Source organism: Acipenser ruthenus, chromosome 43, assembly GCF_902713425.1.
Source record: "Acipenser ruthenus chromosome 43, fAciRut3.2 maternal haplotype, whole genome shotgun sequence".
In the NCBI taxonomy this organism is placed as follows: domain Eukaryota; kingdom Metazoa; phylum Chordata; class Actinopteri; order Acipenseriformes; family Acipenseridae; genus Acipenser; species Acipenser ruthenus.
The window spans coordinates 7515290-7536747 of NC_081231.1; the positions used below are offsets into that span (position 1 = coordinate 7515290).

The following is a 21458-nucleotide window of genomic DNA, read 5'->3' on the forward strand; positions in this document are numbered from 1 at the left end:
AATCCTCACACTGTGAAGTGTCAGGCAGGTACACATGGAGGTGTGACACAATCCTCACACTGTGTGAAGAGACAGGCAGGTACACATGGAGGTGTGACACAATCCTCACACTCTGTGAAGAGTCAGGCAGGTACACATGGAGGTGTGACACAATCCTCACACTGTGTGAAGAGTCAGGCAGGTACACATGGAGGTGTGACACAATCCTCACACTCTGTGAAGGGTCAGGCAGGTACACATGGAGGTATGACACAATCCTCACACTGTGTGAAGAGTCAGGCAGGTAGACATGGAGGTGTGACACAATCCTCACACTGTGTGAGGAGTCAGGCAGGTACACATGGAGGTGTGACACAATCCTCACACTGTGTGAAGAGTCAGGTAGGTACACATGGAGGTGTGACACAATCATCACACTGTGAAGAGTCAGGCAGGTATACAATCCTCCCACTGTGTGAAGAGTCAGGCAGGTACACGGCTGGAAGTGTTACACAATCCTCACACTGTGTGAAGAGTCAGGCAGGTACACATGGAGGTGTGACACAATCCTCACACTGTGTGAAGAGTCAGGCAGGTACACAGCTGGAAGTGTGACACAATCCTCACACTGTGTGAAGAGTCAGGCAGGTACACATGGAGGTGTGACACAATCCTCACACTGTGAAGAGTCAGGCAGGTATACAATCCTCACACTGTGTGAAGAGTCAGGCAGGTACACATGGAGGTGTGACACAATCCTCAGACTCTGTGAAGAGTCAGGCAGGTACACGTGGAGGTGTGACACAATCCTCACACTGTGTGAAGAGTCAGGCAGGTACACATGGAGGTGTGACACAATCCTCACACTGTGTGAAGAGTCAGGCAGGTACACATGGAGGTGTGACACAATCCTCACACTGTGTGAAGAGTCAGGCAGGTACACATGGAGGTGTGACACAATCCTCACGCTGTGTGAAGAGTCAGGCAGGTACACAGCTGGAAGTGTGACACAATCCTCACACTGTGTGAAGAGTCAGGCAGGTACACATGGAGGTGTGACACAATCCTCACATTGTGTGAAGAGTCAGGCAGGTACACATGGAGGTGTGACACAATCCTCACACTGTGTGAAGAGTCAGGCAGGTACACATGGAGGTGTGACACAATCCTCACACTGTGTGAAGAGTCAGGCAGGTACACATGGAGGTGTGTCACAATCCTCACACTGTGTGAAGAGTCAGGCAGGTACACAGCTGGAAGTGTGACACAATCCTCACACTGTGTGAAGAGTCAGGCAGGTACACATGGAGGTGTGACACAATCCTCACACTGTGTGAAGAGTCAGGCAGGTACACATGGAGGTGTGGCACAATCCTCACACTGTGTGAGGAGTCAGGCAGATACACATGGAGGTGTGACACAATCCTCACACTGTGTGAAGAGTCAGGCAGGTACACATGGAGGTGTGACACAATCCTCACACTGTGTGAAGAGTCAGGCAGGTACACATGGAGGTGTGACACAATCCTCACACTGTGTGAAGAGTCAGGCAGGTCCACATGGAGGTGTGACACAATCCTCACTCTGTGAAGAGTCAGGCAGGTACACATGGAGGTGTGACACAATCCTCACGCTGTGTGAAGAGTCAGGCAGGTACACATGGATGTGTGGCACAATCCTCACACTGTGTGAAGAGTCAAGCAGGTACACATGGAGGTGTGACACAATCCTCACACTGTGTGAAGAGTCAGGCAGGCACACAGCTGGAAGTGTGACACAATCCTCACACTGTGTGAAGAGTCAGGCAGGTACACATGGAGGTGTGACACAATCCTCACACTGTGTGAAGAGTCAGGCAGGTACACATGGAGGTGTGTCACAATCCTCACACTGTGTGAAGAGTCAGGCAGGTACACATGGAGGTGTGATACAATCCTCACATTGTGTGAAGAGTCAGGCAGGTACACATGGAGGTGTGACACAATCCTCACACTGTGTGAAGAGTCAGGCAGGTACACATGGAGGTGTGACACAATCCTCACACTGTGTGAAGAGTCAGGCAGGTACACATGGAGGTGTGACACAATCCTCACACTGTGTGAAGAGTCAGGCAGGCACACATGGAGGTGTGGCACAATCCTCACACTGTGAAGTGTCAGGCAGGTACACATGGAGGTGTGACACAATCCTCACACTGTGTGAAGAGTCAGGCAGGTACACATGGAGGTGTGACACAATCCTCACACTGTGTGAAGAGTCAGGCAGGTACACATGGAGGTGTGACACAATCCTCACACTGTGTGAAGAGTCAGGCAGGTACACATGGAGGTTTGACACAATCCTCACACTGTGTGAAGAGTCAGGCAGGTACACATGGAGGTGTGATACAATCCTCACACTGTGTGAAGAGTCAGGCAGGTACACATGGAGGTGTGACACAATCCTCACACTGTGTGAAGAGTCAGGCAGGTACACATGGAGGTGTGACACAATCCTCACACTGTGTGAAGAGTCAGGCAGGTACACATGGAGGTGTGACACAATCCTCACACTGTGTGAAGAGTCAGGCAGGTATACAGCTGGAAGTGTGACACAATCCTCACACTGTGTGAAGAGTCAGGCAGGTACACATGAAGGTGTGACACAATCCTCACACTTTGTGAAGAGTCAGGCAGGTACACATGGAGGTGTGACACAATCCTCACACTGTGTGAAGAGTCAGGCAGGTACACAGCTGGAAGTGTGACACAATCCTCACATTGTGTGAAGAGTCAGGCAGGTACACAGCTGGAAGTGTGACACAATCCTCACACTGTGTGAAGAGTCAGGCAGGTACACATGGAGGTGTGATACAATCCTCACATTGTGTGAAGAGTCAGGCAGGTACACATGGAGGTGTGACACAATCCTCACACTGTGTGAAGAGTCAGGCACGTACACATGGAGGTGTGACACAATCCTCACACTGTGTGAAGAGTCAGGCAGGTACACATGGAGGTGTGACACAATCCTCACACTGTGTGAAGAGTCAGGCAGGTCCACATGGAGGTGTGACACAATCCTCACTCTGTGAAGAGTCAGGCAGGTACACATGGAGGTGTGACACAATCCTCACGCTGTGTGAAGAGTCAGGCAGGTACACATGGATGTGTGGCACAATCCTCACACTGTGTGAAGAGTCAAGCAGGTACACATGGAGGTGTGACACAATCCTCACACTGTGTGAAGAGTCAGGCAGGCACACAGCTGGAAGTGTGACACAATCCTCACACTGTGTGAAGAGTCAGGCAGGTACACATGGAGGTGTGACACAATCCTCACACTGTGTGAAGAGTCAGGCAGGTATACAGCTGGAAGTGTGACACAATCCTCACACTGTGTGAAGAGTCAGGCAGGTACACATGAAGGTGTGACACAATCCTCACACTTTGTGAAGAGTCAGGCAGGTACACATGGAGGTGTGACACAATCCTCACACTGTGTGAAGAGTCAGGCAGGTACACAGCTGGAAGTGTGACACAATCCTCACATTGTGTGAAGAGTCAGGCAGGTACACAGCTGGAAGTGTGACACAATCCTCACACTGTGTGAAGAGTCAGGCAGGTACACATGGAGGTGTGATACAATCCTCACATTGTGTGAAGAGTCAGGCAGGTACACATGGAGGTGTGACACAATCCTCACACTGTGTGAAGAGTCAGGCAGGTACACATGGAGTTGTGACACAATCCTCACACTGTGTGAAGAGACAGGCAGGTACACATGGAGGTGTGACACAATCCTCACACTGTGTGAAGAGTCAGGCAGGTACACATGGAGGTGTGACACAATCCTCACACTGTGTGAAGAGTCAGGCAGGTACACATGGAGGTGTGACACAATCCTCACACTGTGTGAAGAGTCAGGCAGGTACACATGGAGGTGTGACACAATCCTCATCACACTGTGTGAAGAGTCGGGCAGGTACACATGGAGGTGTGACACAATCCTCACACTGTGTGAAGAGTCAGGCAGGTATACAATCCTCACACTGTGTGAAGAGTCAGGCAGGTACACATGGAGGTGTGACACAATCCTCACATTGTGTGAAGAGTCAGGCAGGTACACATGGAGGTGTGACACAATCCTCACACTGTGTGAAGAGTCAGGCAGGTACACATGGAGGTGTGACACAATCCTCACACTGTGTGAAGAGTCAGGCAGGTACACATGGAGGTGTGTCACAATCCTCACACTGTGTGAAGAGTCAGGCAGGTACACAGCTGGAAGTGTGACACAATCCTCACACTGTGTGAAGAGTCAGGCAGGTACACATGGAGGTGTGACACAATCCTCACATTGTGTGAAGAGTCAGGCAGGTACACATGGAGGTGTGACACAATCCTCACACTGTGTGAAGAGTCAGGCAGGTACACATGGAGGTGTGACACAATCCTCACACTGTGTGAAGAGTCAGGCAGGTACACATGGAGGTGTGTCACAATCCTCACACTGTGTGAAGAGTCAGGCAGGTACACAGCTGGAAGTGTGACACAATCCTCACACTGTGTGAAGAGTCAGGCAGGTACACATGGAGGTGTGACACAATCCTCACACTGTGTGAAGAGTCAGGCAGGTACACATGGAGGTGTGACACAATCCTCACACTGTGTGAGGAGTCAGGCAGATACACATGGAGGTGTGACACAATCCTCACACTGTGTGAAGAGTCAGGCAGGTACACATGGAGGTGTGACACAATCCTCACACTGTGTGAAGAGTCAGGCAGGTACACATGGAGGTGTGACACAATCCTCACACTGTGTGAAGAGTCAGGCAGGTACACATGGAGGTGTGACACAATCCTCACACTGTGTGAAGAGTCAGGCAGGTCCACATGGAGGTGTGACACAATCCTCACTCTGTGAAGAGTCAGGCAGGTACACATGGAGGTGTGACACAATCCTCACGCTGTGTGAAGAGTCAGGCAGGTACACATGGATGTGTGGCACAATCCTCACACTGTGTGAAGAGTCAAGCAGGTACACATGGAGGTGTGACACAATCCTCACACTGTGTGAAGAGTCAGGCAGGCACACAGCTGGAAGTGTGACACAATCCTCACACTGTGTGAAGAGTCAGGCAGGTACACATGGAGGTGTGACACAATCCTCACACTGTGTGAAGAGTCAGGCAGGTACACATGGAGGTGTGTCACAATCCTCACACTGTGTGAAGAGTCAGGCAGGTACACAGCTGGAAGTGTGACACAATCCTCACACTGTGTGAAGAGTCAGGCAGGTACACATGGAGGTGTGATACAATCCTCACATTGTGTGAAGAGTCAGGCAGGTACACATGGAGGTGTGACACAATCCTCACACTGTGTGAAGAGTCAGGCAGGTACACATGGAGGTGTGACACAATCCTCACACTGTGTGAAGAGTCAGGCAGGTACACATGGAGGTGTGACACAATCCTCACACTGTGTGAAGAGTCAGGCAGGCACACATGGAGGTGTGGCACAATCCTCACACTGTGAAGTGTCAGGCAGGTACACATGGAGGTGTGACACAATCCTCACACTGTGTGAAGAGTCAGGCAGGTACACATGGAGGTGTGACACAATCCTCACACTCTGTGAAGAGTCAGGCAGGTACACATGGAGGTGTGACACAATCCTCACACTGTGTGAAGAGTCAGGCAGGTACACATGGAGGTGTGACACAATCCTCACACTCTGTGAAGAGTCAGGCAGGTACACATGGAGGTGTGACACAATCCTCACACTGTGTGAAGAGTCAGGCAGGTACACATGGAGGTGTGACACAATCCTCACACTGTGTGAAGAATCAGGCAGGTACACATGGAGGTGTGACACAATCCTCACACTGTGTGAAGAGTCAGGCAGGTACACATGGAGGTGTGACACAATCCTCACACTGTGTGAAGAGTCAGGCAGGTACACATTGAGGTTTGACACAATCCTCACACTGTGTGAAGAGTCAGGCAGGTACACGTGGAGGTGTGACACAATCCTCACACTGTGTGAAGAGTCAGGCAGGTACACATGGAGGTGTGACACAATCCTCACACTGTGTGAAGAGTCAGGCAGGTATACAGCTGGAAGTGTGACACAATCCTCACACTGTGTGAAGAGTCAGGCAGGTACACATGAAGGTGTGACACAATCCTCACACTTTGTGAAGAGTCAGGCAGGTACACATGGAGGTGTGACACAATCCTCACACTGTGTGAAGAGTCAGGCAGGTACACAGCTGGAAGTGTGACACAATCCTCACATTGTGTGAAGAGTCAGGCAGGTACACAGCTGGAAGTGTGACACAATCCTCACACTGTGTGAAGAGTCAGGCAGGTACACATGGAGGTGTGATACAATCCTCACATTGTGTGAAGAGTCAGGCAGGTACACATGGAGGTGTGACACAATCCTCACACTGTGTGAAGAGTCAGGCAGGTACACATGGAGGTGTGACACAATCCTCACACTGTGTGAAGAGTCAGGCAGGTATACAGCTGGAAGTGTGACACAATCCTCACACTGTGTGAAGAGTCAGGCAGGTACACATGAAGGTGTGACACAATCCTCACACTTTGTGAAGAGTCAGGCAGGTACACAGCTGGAAGTGTGACACAATCCTCACATTGTGTGAAGAGTCAGGCAGGTACACAGCTGGAAGTGTGACACAATCCTCACACTGTGTGAAGAGTCAGGCAGGTACACATGGAGGTGTGATACAATCCTCACATTGTGTGAAGAGTCAGGCAGGTACACATGGAGGTGTGACACAATCCTCACACTGTGTGAAGAGTCAGGCAGGTACACATGGAGGTGTGACACAATCCTCACACTGTGTGAAGAGTCAGGCAGGTACACATGGAGGTGTGACACAATCCTCACACTGTGTGAAGAGTCAGGCAGGTATACAATCCTCCGACTGTGTGAAGAGTCAGGCAGGTACACAACTGGAAGTGTGACACAATCCTCACACTGTGTGAAGAGTCAGGCAGGTACACATGGAGGTGTGACACAATCCTCACACTGTGTGAAGAGTCAGGTAGGTACACATGGAGGTGTGACACAATCATCACACTGTGAAGAGTCAGGCAGGTATACAATCCTCCCACTGTGTGAAGAGTCAGGCAGGTACACGGCTGGAAGTGTTACACAATCCTCACACTGTGTGAAGAGTCAGGCAGGTACACATGGAGGTGTGACACAATCCTCACACTGTGTGAAGAGTCAGGAAGGTACACAGCTGGAAGTGTGACACAATCCTCACACTGTGTGAAGAGTCAGGCAGGTACACATGGAGGTGTGACACAATCCTCACACTGTGAAGAGTCAGGCAGGTATACAATCCTCACACTGTGTGAAGAGTCAGGCAGGTACACATGGAGGTGTGACACAATCCTCAGACTCTGTGAAGAGTCAGACAGGTACACGTGGAGGTGTGACACAATCCTCACACTGTGTGAAGAGTCAGGCAGGTACACATGGAGGTGTGACACAATCCTCACACTGTGTGAAGAGTCAGGCAGGTACACATGGAGGTGTGACACAATCCTCACACTGTGTGAAGAGTCAGGCAGGTACACATGGAGGTGTGACACAATCCTCACGCTGTGTGAAGAGTCAGGCAGGTACACAGCTGGAAGTGTGACACAATCCTCACACTGTGTGAAGAGTCAGGCAGGTACACATGGAGGTGTGACACAATCCTCACACTGTGTGAAGAGTCAGGCAGGTACACATGGAGGTGTGACACAATCCTCACACTGTGTGAAGAGTCAGGCAGGCACACAGCTGGAAGTGTGACACAATCCTCACACTGTGTGAAGAGTCAGGCAGGTACACATGGAGGTGTGACACAATCCTCACACTGTGTGAAGAGTCAGGCAGGTACACATGGAGGTGTGTCACAATCCTCACACTGTGTGAAGAGTCAGGCAGGTACACAGCTGGAAGTGTGACACAATCCTCACACTGTGTGAAGAGTCAGGCAGGTACACATGGAGGTGTGACACAATCCTCACACTGTGTGAAGAGTCAGGCAGGTACACATAGAGGTGTGACACAATCCTCACACTGTGTGAAGAGTCAGGCAGGTACACATGGAGGTGTGACACAATCCTCACACTGTGTGAAGAGTCAGGCAGGTACACATGGAGGTGTGACACAATCCTCACACTGTGTGAAGAGTCAGGCAGGTACACATGGAGGTGTGACACAATCCTCACACTGTGTGAGGAGTCAGGCAGATACACATGGAGGTGTGACACAATCCTCACACTGTGTGAAGAGTCAGGCAGGTACACATGGAGGTGTGACACAATCCTCACACTGTGTGAAGAGTCAGGCAGGTACACATGGAGGTGTGACACAATCCTCACACTGTGTGAAGAGTCAGGCAGGTCCACATGGAGGTGTGACACAATCCTCACACTGTGAAGAGTCAGGCAGGTACACATGGAGGTGTGACACAATCCTCACGCTGTGTGAAGAGTCAGGCAGGTACACATGGATGTGTGGCACAATCCTCACACTGTGTGAAGAGTCAAGCAGGTACACATGGAGGTGTGACACAATCCTCACACTGTGTGAAGAGTCAGGCAGGTACACAGCTGGAAGTGTGTCACAATCCTCACACTGTGTGAAGAGTCAGGCAGGTACACAGCTGGAAGTGTGACACAATCCTCACACTGTGTGAAGAGTCAGGCAGGTACACATGGAGGTGTGACACAATCCTCACACTGTGTGAAGAGTCAGGCAGGTACACATGGAGGTGTGACACAATCCTCACACTGTGTGAAGAGTCAGGCAGGTACACATGGAGGTGTGACACAATCCTCACACTGTGTGAAGAGTCAGGCAGGGACACATGGAGGTGTGACACAATCCTCACACTGTGTGAAGAGTCAGGCAGGTACACATGGAGGTGTGACACAATCCTCACACTGTGTGAGGAGTCAGGCAGATACACATGGAGGTGTGACACAATCCTCACACTGTGTGAAGAGTCAGGCAGGTACACATGGAGGTGTGACACAATCCTCACACTGTGTGAAGAGTCAGGCAGGTATACAGCTGGAAGTGTGACACAATCCTCACACTGTGTGAAGAGTCAGGCAGGTACACATGGAGGTGTGACACAATCCTCACGCTGTGTGAAGAGTCGGGCAGGTACACATGGAGGTGTGACACAATCCTCACACTGTGTGAAGAGTCAGGCAGGTTCACATGGAGGTGTGACACAATCCTCACACTGTGTGAAGAGTCAGGCAGGTCCACATGGAGGTGTGACACAATCCTCACACTGTGTGAAGAGTCAGGCAGGTACACATGGAGGTGTGACACAATCCTCACGCTGTGTGAAGAGTCAGGCAGGTACACACGGAGGTGTGATACAATCCTCATGCTGTGTGAAGAGTCAGGTAGGTACACATGGAGGTGTGACACAATCCTCACACTGTGTGAAGAGTCAGGCAGGTACACATGGAGGTGTGACACAATCCTCACACTGTGTGAAGAGTCAGGCAGGTTCACATGGAGGTGTGACACAATCCTCACACTGTGTGAAGAGTCAGGCAGGTCCACATGGAGGTGTGACACAATCCTCACACTGTGTGAAGAGTCAGGCAGGTACACATGGAGGTGTGACACAATCCTCACGCTGTGTGAAGTGTCAGGCAGGTACACATGGAGGTGTGATACAATCCTCATGCTGTGTGAAGAGTCAGGTAGGTACACATGGAGGTGTGACACAATCCTCACACTGTGAAGAGTCAGGCAGGTATACAATCCTCACACTGTGTGAAGAGTCAGGCAGGTACACATGGAGGTGTGACACAATCCTCACACTCTGTGAAGAGTCAGGCAGGTACACGTGGAGGTGTGACACAATCCTCACACTGTGTGAAGAGTCAGGCAGGTACACATGGAGGTGTGACACAATCCTCACACTGTGTGAAGAGTCAGGCAGGTACACATGGAGGTGTGACACAATCCTCACACTGTGTGAAGAGTCAGGCAGGTACACATGGAGGTGTGACACAATCCTCACACTGTGTGAAGAGTCAGGCAGGTACACATGGAGGTGTGATAAAATCCTCATGCTGTGTGAAGAGTCAGGTAGGTACACATGGAGGTGTGACACAATCCTCACACTGTGAAGAGTCAGGCAGGTATACAATCCTCACACTGTGTGAAGAGTCAGGCAGGTACACATGGAGGTGTGACACAATCCTCACACTCTGTGAAGAGTCAGGCAGGTACACGTGGAGGTGTGACACAATCCTCACACTGTGTGAAGAGTCAGGCAGGTACACATGGAGGTGTGACACAATCCTCACACTGTGTGAAGAGTCAGGCAGGTACACATGGAGGTGTGACACAATCCTCATGCTGTGTGAAGAGTCAGGCAGGTACACATGGAGGTGCGACACAATCCTCACACTGTGTGAAGAGTCAGGCAGGTACACATGGAGGTGTGACACAATCCTCACACTGTGTGAAGAGTCAGGCAGGTACACATGGAGGTGTGATGCAATCCTCACACTGTGTGAAGAGTCAGGCAGGTACACAGCTGGAAGTGTGACACAATCCTCACACTGTGTGAAGAGTCAGGCAGGTACACATGGAGGTGTGATGCAATCCTCACACTGTGTGAAGAGTCAGGCAGGTACACATGGAGGTGTGACACAATCCTCACACTGTGTGAAGAGTCAGGCAGGTACACATGGAGGTGTGATGCAATCCTCACACTGTGTGAAGAGTCAGGCAGGTACACAGCTGGAAGTGTGACACAATCCTCACACTGTGTGAAGAGTCAGGCAGGTACACATGGAGGTGTGACGCAATCCTCACACTGTGTGAAGAGTCAGGCAGGTACACATGGAGGTGTGACGCAATCCTCACACTGTGTGAAGAGTCAGGCAGGTACACATGGAGGTGTGATACAATCCTCACACTGTGTGAAGAGTCAGGCAGGTACACATGGAGGTGTGACACAATCCTCACACTGTGTGAAGAGTCAGGCAGGTACACATGGAGGTGTGACACAATCCTCACACTGTGTGAAGAGTCAGGCAGGTACACATGGAGGTGTGACACAATCCTGACACTGTGTGAAGAGTCAGGCAGGTACACATGGAGGTGTGACACAATCCTCACACTGTGTGAAGAGTCAGGCAGGTACACATGGAGGTGTGACGCAATCCTCACACTGTGTGAAGAGTCAGGCAGGTACACATGGAGGTGTGACACAATCCTCACACTGTGTGAGGAGTCAGGCAGGTACACATGGAGGTGTGACACAATCCTCACGCTGTGTGAAGAGTCAGGCAGGTACACAGCTGGAAGTGTGACACAATCCTCACACTGTGTGAAGAGTCAGGCAGGTACACATGGAGGTGTGACACAATCCTCACACTGTGTGAAGAGTCAGACAGGTACACATGGAGGTGTGACACAATCCTCACACTGTGTGAAGAGTCAGGCAGGTACACATGGATGTGTGACACAATCCTCACGCTGTGTTTTGCCATCACCTTCATTTCTCAGTTAATTTATGTGAATAAAAATATCAAAACAATTGATATCATGTTGTAAAGATCTCTCTGCAATACATTTAGCACAGGAGATAGCAATGGTAAGAATGTGTTTGTTATAAACACTAAGGTGTGTTCTGTAATAATTTAAACTTATACATTGCTGTTATTGTATAAGGCTGTAAGAGTTTAAATGGTAAGTAGATAAAAAATATTTTCGTTTAAATAAAATTAGTATATGTTTAAACCCCACTTGATAAAAAAAGAATGCGTTTCCTTATATTACGTCTTTTTCTTCATCTGTAACTTACAGTAGTTTTGCCTTTTTAGATTTGCGCCAACCCCCAATCCGCCTCCTCTCCTATCCTATCGTGGTGTTCTCTCATGTGATCGGTCCTCAACCAATCAAAGTGATGTGCATTAATCAACTATTTCCTCTAATGCGGTAGTAAAGACTGTAATAACACGTGTGAAAGTACTGTCAGGTGTACAGTTTGTTCAAGCAGTTTATTGGGGAGGCTACACTGGTACAATGCTGAACCACCTTCGACTGAGGCATCCACAGAGCATCATTGAAGGATCAGTCACTGCAAGCCAGGCACGGATTACACAATTTACGCGCCCGCGGACTTGTGACCCAGTAAAAGCTGAAAGGATATCAGAACTAAATGGAGAAATGATTGCACGAGATTGCTCTCCCATTTGCACAGTGGAAGGTGATGGATTTCGCCAGGTGCTGTCTTTCATTGAACCCGATTACAAGGTACCATCATGTCCATCCGTACTAAATCGAATACACAGTCTGTATGACAATGTGAAAACTAATTTGCAAGAAGCCCTAGATAAAGCTACACACATACACTTGGCGACAGACTGCTGGTCATCAAGAGCACAAGATTCTTACATTTTGTTTCTCGCGCTCTACATCACTGATGAATGGGAGTTTAAAACTACAGTCTTGTGTACAACAGAAATAGAAGAACGTCATACATCTGACCAATTTTGTTCAAAACGTAGCAGAATCTTGGAATCTTCACGGCAAAGTTGTAGCTGCTGTTCATGATAATGCTTCAGACGTGCGGAGGCTTGGTGAAATGAGCTGCAATGCTCAGGATCATGGTTGCACTGCACACTCGCTACAGCTTGCAGTTCAGGCTGGTCTGAAAACTGACCGCATCTCTCGCCTGCTTGGAGAAGCACGACATCTTGTGGGTCACTTTAAGCACAGCACTTGTGCTTGGAACACGCTTCAAGAACAGCAACGAGTAATGAATCTTCCTCAACATCAGCTTGTTCAGCATGTTAAAATACGCTGGAACATCAACATTCTCATGTTGGAGCGTCTCTTGGAACAAAGGTGGGCAGTTTGTGCTGTCTTCAGTGATAGGAGAATCACCAAGCTTACAGATGCCCGCACACTTGAAATGAAAGACGAGAGCTGGGAAATTTCTGAATCTCTAGCAAGCACATTAAAGCCGCTGTACTGTGCTACAACTGTTCTGTCTGGCGAGACCACTTCAAATGTGTTTGCATCTTTCATACATCCACTAATGCATGGGTTAATCAGCAACCATCTTGTTGTTTCAAATGAAGATTTGCCTTCCAATAAAGCGTTTGGGGCGATAAAGAATGAAATGCACACAGTGATCTTCCCAGCCACTGAAAACACACTCGCAGCCGTCGACAACGAAGCCTCCACCTCTCAAACAGAGAGCGAAACAACCCCACCTGCAAAGAAAGGCTGTGAGGATCCCCGCTCAACTCTGTGTTTTCTTCTAGGGAGACAGCGCGAAGCTCCACCGGCATCAAATGTAAATGAACGAGAGCTTGAGCAGTACCTATGTGAACCCCATTTGGATGTTGAAAGTAACCCACTGAAGTGGTCGGCAGTGAATGGTCACAAATACCCGCGACTGGCAAAAATTGGACGCAAATACCTCACCGTGCCAGCTACTTCAGTACCAGTCGAGAGACTTTTTTCAAAGGCTGGGAATATTGTGACAGAGCTGAGAAGTTCACTGGACCCAGAAAATGTTGACAAACTAGTTTTCTTGCAGAAGAATCTAAAAAGTGGATTTTACCGTTGAAGTACGCTATCTAAGTTTCTTCCCCTTACGTTTTCATTTTATTCTTTGTAAATTATTTGGATATTTAGCAGACGCCTTTATCCAAGGCAACTTACAGAGACTAGGGTGTGTGAACTATGCATCAGCTGCAGAGTTACTTACAAGTGCGTCTCACCCGAAAGATGGAGCACAAGGAGGTTAAGTGACTTGCTCAGGGTCACACAATGAGTCACTGGCTGAGGTGGGATTTGAACCGGGGACCTCCTGATTACAAGCCCTTTTCTTTAACCACTGGACCACACAGCCTGTAAATACATAACAAATGAAAGAAACTCTTTGATTTTGGACTAAAGTTTTCGGAACTAAAGTTTTTTGGACCAAAGTTTTCTGACATGGATTATTTGAAGTTTGAGGACTGCAGTTTAATGTAAAAAAGTTAAATGTATTCTCTGAAAAAAGGCACAAGACAAGTATAAAGGTAAGATCAGTTTTTCTTCATATTATATATTCATATATGCTTATTATGTTTGACTGTGTGAATCTGTTAGAATCACTTAAAATACAAAACAGATTAAAATGGGTCTTAAAATAATGCAAGTAAAATATACAAATGTGAAGTTACTGAAACATAAATTGTTTGCCCGTTTAAACGGTTAAACGACCGATTAACTCTGGGTTTAAACATGTAGTCAATTAAACGTAGATTTACAGCCTTATTATTGGAACAACTGCAGACTTTTTGTTATGACATGAACTTATCAATACTATAAAATAATAAAACCTGCATGACCCATGTTGTTATTATTATGAAAAGCAATGGTTAGCTGTGTGTTTGTTGTAAACACTAAAGGGTGTTCTGTAACACTTCAAACCAGATAGGAGTTATAGAAATGAATAATAAATCAACAAGCATATCAGCCTCTAGCAAACAAGTGGTAAAGTGAACCAGTACCTGATGCAGCAAGAATCCCTTCCCAGACTAGAAGAAAGAAAGAGCTGTCAATCATCTTCCCCGGGGACACCAGTGCAAGGTCTTTGTATTCCAACGACCAGAAGAATGGATAGAGTTTCTCATTGGGATTGAACTCCATGTCAGTGAAAGTGTAGATGTGAGATCTGGTCTCCACATTGTAAAAGGAGAGCTGCCCTTCCTCATAATCCAGATACACCCCCAGCTTCTGGGGCTTCAGGCTTGGGGGGAGGGGGGTCTGGGGGTCAGTGAGAGCAGTGAACTCATCTTTATCTTCATCTCCATCCCACCCCACAGTCCAGTAACCCTGCTGGGGGGTCATGCTGAACTTCCCCTTCTTCGGGGCAGACTCTCTGCTGACTCCTAATCTCCAGAATGTATTCTCTCCCACCCCCAGCTCCCAGTAGTGTCTCCCTGAGGTGAAGCCCTCCTTGCCCAGCACACAGCGCCTGTAATCAAATCTCTGTGGATTGTTATGATCCTGCCTTTTCCTTCTCTCTTGTTTCTCATCCACAGGCAGGGTGAGCCGGGGGTGTGCTGTATCGAGGTCCAGAGTCAAACTGTCAACTGTGAAGAAGTGAGGAGACAATAATAATAATAATAATAATAATAATAATAATAATAATAATAATAATAATAATAATAATAATAATAATAATCCATCCATTATCTGTAACCACTTAATCCTATAGAGGGTTGCGGTGGGCCGGAGCCTAACCTGACAGACACAGGGATGCAAGGCCTACACCCTGGATGGGACGCCAGTCCATCGCAGGGCAACTAAGAGGCAATTTAGAGAGGCCAATCCACCTAGCCAGCATGTCTTTGGACTGTGGGAGGAAACCAGAGTACCTGGAGGAAACCCAGCGAACACGGGGAGAACATGCAAACTCCACACAGACAGGCCCCTGAGTCCGGACTCAAACCCAGGACCCTGGAGCTATGAGGCAGCAGCACTAACCACCACGCCACAGTGCCGCCCATAATAATAATAATAATAATAATAATAATAATAATAATAATAATAATAATAATAATAATAATAATAAAGTGAGTGTTTATAGTGTGCTCTCTGTATCAATTATATGGCCAGAGGTAAAACGTGGCAGAACACACCACACAATATACATACCTAGGCCTGACCATCAGTGCATCAGGGAGCTTTAACCTGGCAGTGAATGCACTAAAAGAAAAAGCCTGCAGAGCTTTTTATACCATCAAAAGGAGGCTTTATAAAATAAATCTACCTGTCAGAATCTGGCAAGAGTTATCCAGTACAAGGCCCTTCTAACCCAAGAGCTCAGCCCAGGGTCCTGAAGCTCAATGCACTAACCCACACTAACACTAACCAGCTTCAGGACAGCTCTGCTAAAGCACTGCCAATCAGAGTCAACCAAACTGTAACACAAATCAAAAACTCCTATCTGGAACATTGGGACAAAGAAACAAAAACCCCAAATAAACTTGGTTGCTATCGAGCCCTAAAAAGAGACTTTACTCTGGATGGTATCTCTTCACTGTCAGAGATACAAAGCAGAGGCAGATCCTGACCAAGTACAGGCTCAGTGACCACAGCCTGGCCATTGAAAAAGGCCGACACAGGCAGACCTGGCTACCCAGAGAGAACAGGCTCTGTGGTCACTGTGAGACAGGAGAGGTCGAGACAGAGATGCACTTTCTCCTACACTGTGAGAAATACAACCAAACAAGAGACAAATTCCTTAAAAAAATTACTATTTCCCTCCCACACTTCCCACAATTGGCTGACCCAGAAAAACTGGCAGTCCTCCTGGGAGCGGGACACACAGCCCCACTGGCTGTCCAGTATGTGTGCGCCTGTCACAGCCTGAGAGACACACAGTGAACACTCTGCACAGGGCGTTACTTCAATAACACTACTCTGAGTTACATTCTATATACCAGCGGTCATTATTATTATTATTATTTATTTCTTAGCAGACGCCCTTATCCAGGGCGACTTACAACTGTTACAAGATATCAGATTATACCTTATTTCACATTATGCAGATATCACATTATTTTTACATACAATTACCCATTTATACAGTTGGGTTTTTACTGGAGCAATCTAGGTAAAGTACCTTGCTCAAGGGTACAACAGCAGTGTCCCCCACTGGGGATTGAACCCACAACCCTCTGGTCAAGAGTCCAGAGCCCTAACCACTACTCCACACTGCTGCCCATTATTATTATTATTATTATTATTATTATTATTATTATTATTATTATTATTATTATTATTATTATTATTATTGTTGTTGTTGTTGTTGTTGTTGTTGTTGTTGTTGTTGTTGTTGTAAATCTATTGTTCATATGATATGTAATGTAATTGCTTTGGCAATACTGCTGGTGTCCCATGCCAATAAAGGAGAGGGAGGGAGAGAGGGAGAGATGGGAGAGGGAGGGAGGGGAGAGAGGGGCAGATGAGAGAGTAGAGAGGGAGGGGAGGAGAGAGGGAGAGGAGAGTATGATGGAGGGAGGGAGAGGACAGACAGGTGAGGGGGACAGTGGAGAGGGATGGTAGGTAGGGAGGGAGAGTAAAGGTGAAGGAGGTACAGGGAGAGAGAGAGGGAAAGGGAGAGGAGATAGAAAGGAGGGTATGATTGTGGGAGGGAGAGGACAGAGGAGAGAGGGAGGGAGACATAGAGGAGGGTATGGTGATGGGAGAGGAGAGAGATGGAAGAGGAGAAAAAGGAGAGGGAGGGAGAGGAGAGAGGAGGGTATGATGGAGGGAGGGAGAGGGAGAGGAGAGGGCAGGAGAGAGAGGAAGGACTAGTCACATGACACCCCCCCCCCACTCCTCCACATACACAGGAGAGAAGGGTTGTGTTGTGTGTGAAGTTGTGAGAGGGCTCGATTAGGGCGGGTTTGATAATTTAAAGCGATTTGCACCCCTGTCAAGGATGCTGGGTTCAGGATCAAAGGTTTCAGGGTCATCTTACACACATGAATGTGCATCAGGGCAGACTGAGGCTGATAGGCGGGATCGATATTTGGTTTTTAAAATGTGGAAACCCACGCTCACAAGCAGCACTGCTTAACTCTATAAGGACCAAGCATTTATAATGTGGTTAACCCTTTAAGGACCAAGCATTTATAATGTGGTTAACCCTTTAAGGACCAAGCATTTATAATGTGGTTAACCCTTTAAGAACCAAGCATTTATAATGTGGTTAACCCTTTTTTGGTAGTAGTTGACTCTCTTCCTATAAAAATTCACTAAACATCTATTTTTTACAGTAGCATCTTGGAACTGTTCTTTTCTTCTGAACACTCTGGGGAGCATTATAAAGCACTTCAGAAACCAGACAAGCTTTTCACTTTTTTTTCAAAACGATATTTCGTTTCTTTTCTTTTTTAACGTTACGTATTTTTCTATTATTATGTATTCTGATTAGAGATAAATGTATAAAAATGTCTTATTCTATGACCAGAGGGACCTTCCAATACTTCCTGAAAGTTTTGTTGAAAAATATTGATGTTATTTACAAAAATTACAAAAGACACTGTTTCACCTGAGTGATTGCAATGACAGAATACACGTTTATCCTCAGGGATTTTAGAAGCAATAATGGACACTACTCTCGATTATTTACTCAAAATAAATATCTATAAATAAAATAATAGTTCTTCACTCCATTATTATCAGCAATAAGGACAAAATTAGCTGTGTATTTGTTGAAAACACTAAAGGGTGTTCTGTAACACTTCAAACCAGATAGGAGTTATAGAAATGTATAATAAATCAACAAGCATATCAGCCTCTAGCAAACAAGTAGTAAAGTGAAACAGTACCTGATGCAGCAAGAATCCATTTCCAGACTAGAAGAAAGAAAAAGCTGTCATTCATCTTCCCCGGGGACACCAGTGCAAGGTCTTTGTATTCCAACGACCAGAAGAATGGATAGAGTTTCTCATTGGGATTGAACTCCATGTCAGTGAAAGTGTAGATGTGAGATCTGGTCTCCACATTGTAAAAGGAGAGCTGCCCTTCCTCATAATCCAGATACACCCCCAGCTTCTGGGGCTTCAGGCTCGGGGGGAGGGGGGTCTGGGGGTCAGTGAGAGCAGTGAACTCATCTTTATCTTCATCTCCACTCCACCCCACAGTCCAGTAACCCTGCTGGGGGGTCATGCTGAACTTCCCCTTCTTCGGGGCAGACTCTCTGCTGACTCCTAATCTCCAGAATGTATTCTCTCCCACCCCAAGCTCCCAGTAGTGTCTCCCTGAGGTGAAGCCCTCCTTGCCCAGGACACAGCGCCTGTAATCAAATCTCTGGGGATTGTTATGATCCTGCCTTTTCCTTCTCACGTGTTTCTCATCCACAGGCAGGGTGAGCCGGGGGTGTGCTGTATCGAGGTCCAGAGTCAAACTGTCAACTGTGAAGAAGTGAGGAGACAATAATAATAATAATAATAATAATAATAATAATAATAATAATAATAATAATAATAATAATAATCATAATCCATCCATTATCTGTAACCACTTAATCCTATAGAGGGTTGCGGTGAGCCGGAGCCTAACCTGACAGACACAGGGGTGCAAGGCCTACACCCTGGATGGGACGCCAGTCCATCGCAGGGCAACTAAGAGGCAATTTAGAGAGGCCAATCCACCTAGCCAGCATGTCTTTGGACTGTGGGAGGAAACCAGAGTACCTGGAGGAAACCCAGCGAACATGGGGAGAACATGCAAACTCCACACAGACAGGCCCCTGAGGCCGGACTCAAACCCAGGACCCTGGAGCTATGAGGCAGCAGCACTAACCACCACGCCACAGTGCCGCCCATAATATTAATAATAATAATAATAATAATAATAATAATAATAATAATAATAATAATAAAGTGAGTGTTTATAGTGTGCTCTCTGTATCAATTATATGGCCAGAGGTAAAACGTGGCAGAACACACCACACAATATACATACCTAGGCCTGACCATCAGTGCATCAGGGAGCTTTAACCTGGCAGTGAATGCACTAAAAGAAAAAGCCTGCAGAGCTTTTTATACCATCAAAAGGAGGCTTTATAAAATAAATCTACCTGTCAGAATCTGGCAAGAGTTATCCAGTACAAGGCCCTTCTAACCCAAGAGCTCAGCCCAGGGTCCTGAAGCTCAATGCACTAACCCACACTAACACTAACCAGCTTCAGGACAGCTCTGCTACAGCACTGCCAATCAGAGTCAACCAAACTGTAACACAAATCAAAAACTCCTATCTGGAACATTGGGACAAAGAAACAAAAACCCCAAATAAACTTGATTGCTATCGAGCCCTAAAAAGAGACTTTACTCTGGAGGGTATCTCTTCACTGTCAGAGATACAAAGCAGAGGCAGATCCTGACCAAGTACAGGCTCAGTGACCACAGCCTGGCCATTGAAAAAGGCCGACACAGGCAGACCTGGCTACCCACAGAGAACAGGCTCTGTGGTCACTGTGAGACAGGAGAGGTCGAGACAGAGATGCACTTTCTCCTACACTGTGAGAAATACAACCAAACAAGAGACAAATTCCTTAAAAAAAATTACTATTTCCCTCCCACACTTCCCACAATTGGCTGACCCAGAAAAACTGGCAGTCCTCCTGGGAGCGGGACACACAGCCCCACTGGCTGCCCAGTATGTGTGCGCCTGTCAGCCTGAGGGACACACAGTGAACACTCTGCACAGGGCGTTACTTCAATAACACTACTCTGAGTTACATTCTATATACCAGCGGTCATTATTATTATTATTATTATTATTATTATTATTATTATTATTATTATTATTATTATTGGTATTAGTTTTGTTGTTATTGTTGTTGTAAATCTATTGTTCATATGATATGTAATGTAATTGTTTTGGCAATACTGCTGGTGTCCCATGCCAATAAAGGAGAGGGAGGGAGAGAGGGAGAGATGGGAGAGGGAGGGAGGGAGAGATGGGAGAGGGAGGGAGGGAGGGAGGGGAGAGAGGGGGCAGGGAGGGGAGGAGAGAGGAGAGGAGAGTATGATGGAGGGAGGGAGAGGACAGACAGGTGAGGGGGACAGTGGAGAGGGACGGTATGTAGGGAGGGAGAGTAAAGGTGAAGGAGGTACAGGGAGAGAGAGGGAAAGGGAGAGAGAGGAGATAGAAAGGAGGGTATGATCATGGGAGGGAAAGGACAGAGGAGAGAGGGAGGGAGAGATAGAGGAGGGTATGGTGATGGGAGAGGAGAGAGATGGAAGAGGAGAAAAAGAAGAGGGAGGGAGAGGAGAGAGAGGAGGGTATGATGGAGGGAGGGAGAGGAGAGGAGAGGGGAGGAGAGAGAGGAAGGACTAGTCACATGACACCCCCCCCCCCACTCCTCCACATACACAGGAGAGAAGGGTTGTGCCGTGTGTGAAGTTGTGAGAGGGCTCGATTAGGGCGGGTTTGATAATTTAAAGCGATTTGCACCCCTGTCAAGGATGCTGGGTTCAGGATCAAAGGTTTCAGTGTCATCTTACACACATGAATGTGCATCAGGGCAGACTGAGGCTGATAGACAGGACCGATATTTGTTTTTTTAAATGTGGAAACCCACGCTCACAAGCAGCACTGCTTAACTCTATAAGGACCAAACATTTATAATGTGGTTAACCCTTTTTTGGTAGTAGTTGACTCTCTTCCTATATAAATTCACTAAACATCTATTTTTACAGTAGCATCTTGGAACTGTTCTTTTCTTCTGAACACTCTGGGGAGCATTATAAAGCACTTCAGAAACCAGACAAGCTTTTCACTTTTTTTTCAAAACTATATTTCGTTTCTTTTCTTTTTTAACGTTACGTATTTTTCTATTATTTTGTATTCTCCTTAGAGATACATGTATAAAAATGTCTTATTCTATGACCAGAGGGAC

General features: G+C 47.2%; 1 protein-coding gene across 4 annotated transcripts in view; it reads right to left on the minus strand.

Annotated features, from left to right (window-relative positions):
- LOC131709355 (E3 ubiquitin-protein ligase TRIM7-like) overlaps positions 1 to 21458 on the minus strand; it is an 84326-nt gene that overhangs the window by 20649 nt on the left and 42219 nt on the right. For 3 of the 4 annotated variants that reach the window (XM_059011812.1, XM_059011813.1, XM_059011811.1), the window contains exons 12-13: positions 18382 to 18966; positions 14548 to 15132 (exon numbers count right to left, since the gene is read on the minus strand). In XM_059011812.1, the coding sequence (XP_058867795.1) occupies positions 14548 to 15132; positions 18382 to 18966 (1170 nt within the window). The remainder of the gene's footprint in view (positions 1 to 14547; positions 15133 to 18381; positions 18967 to 21458) is intronic. The other variant, XM_059011814.1, reaches the window with a different exon arrangement.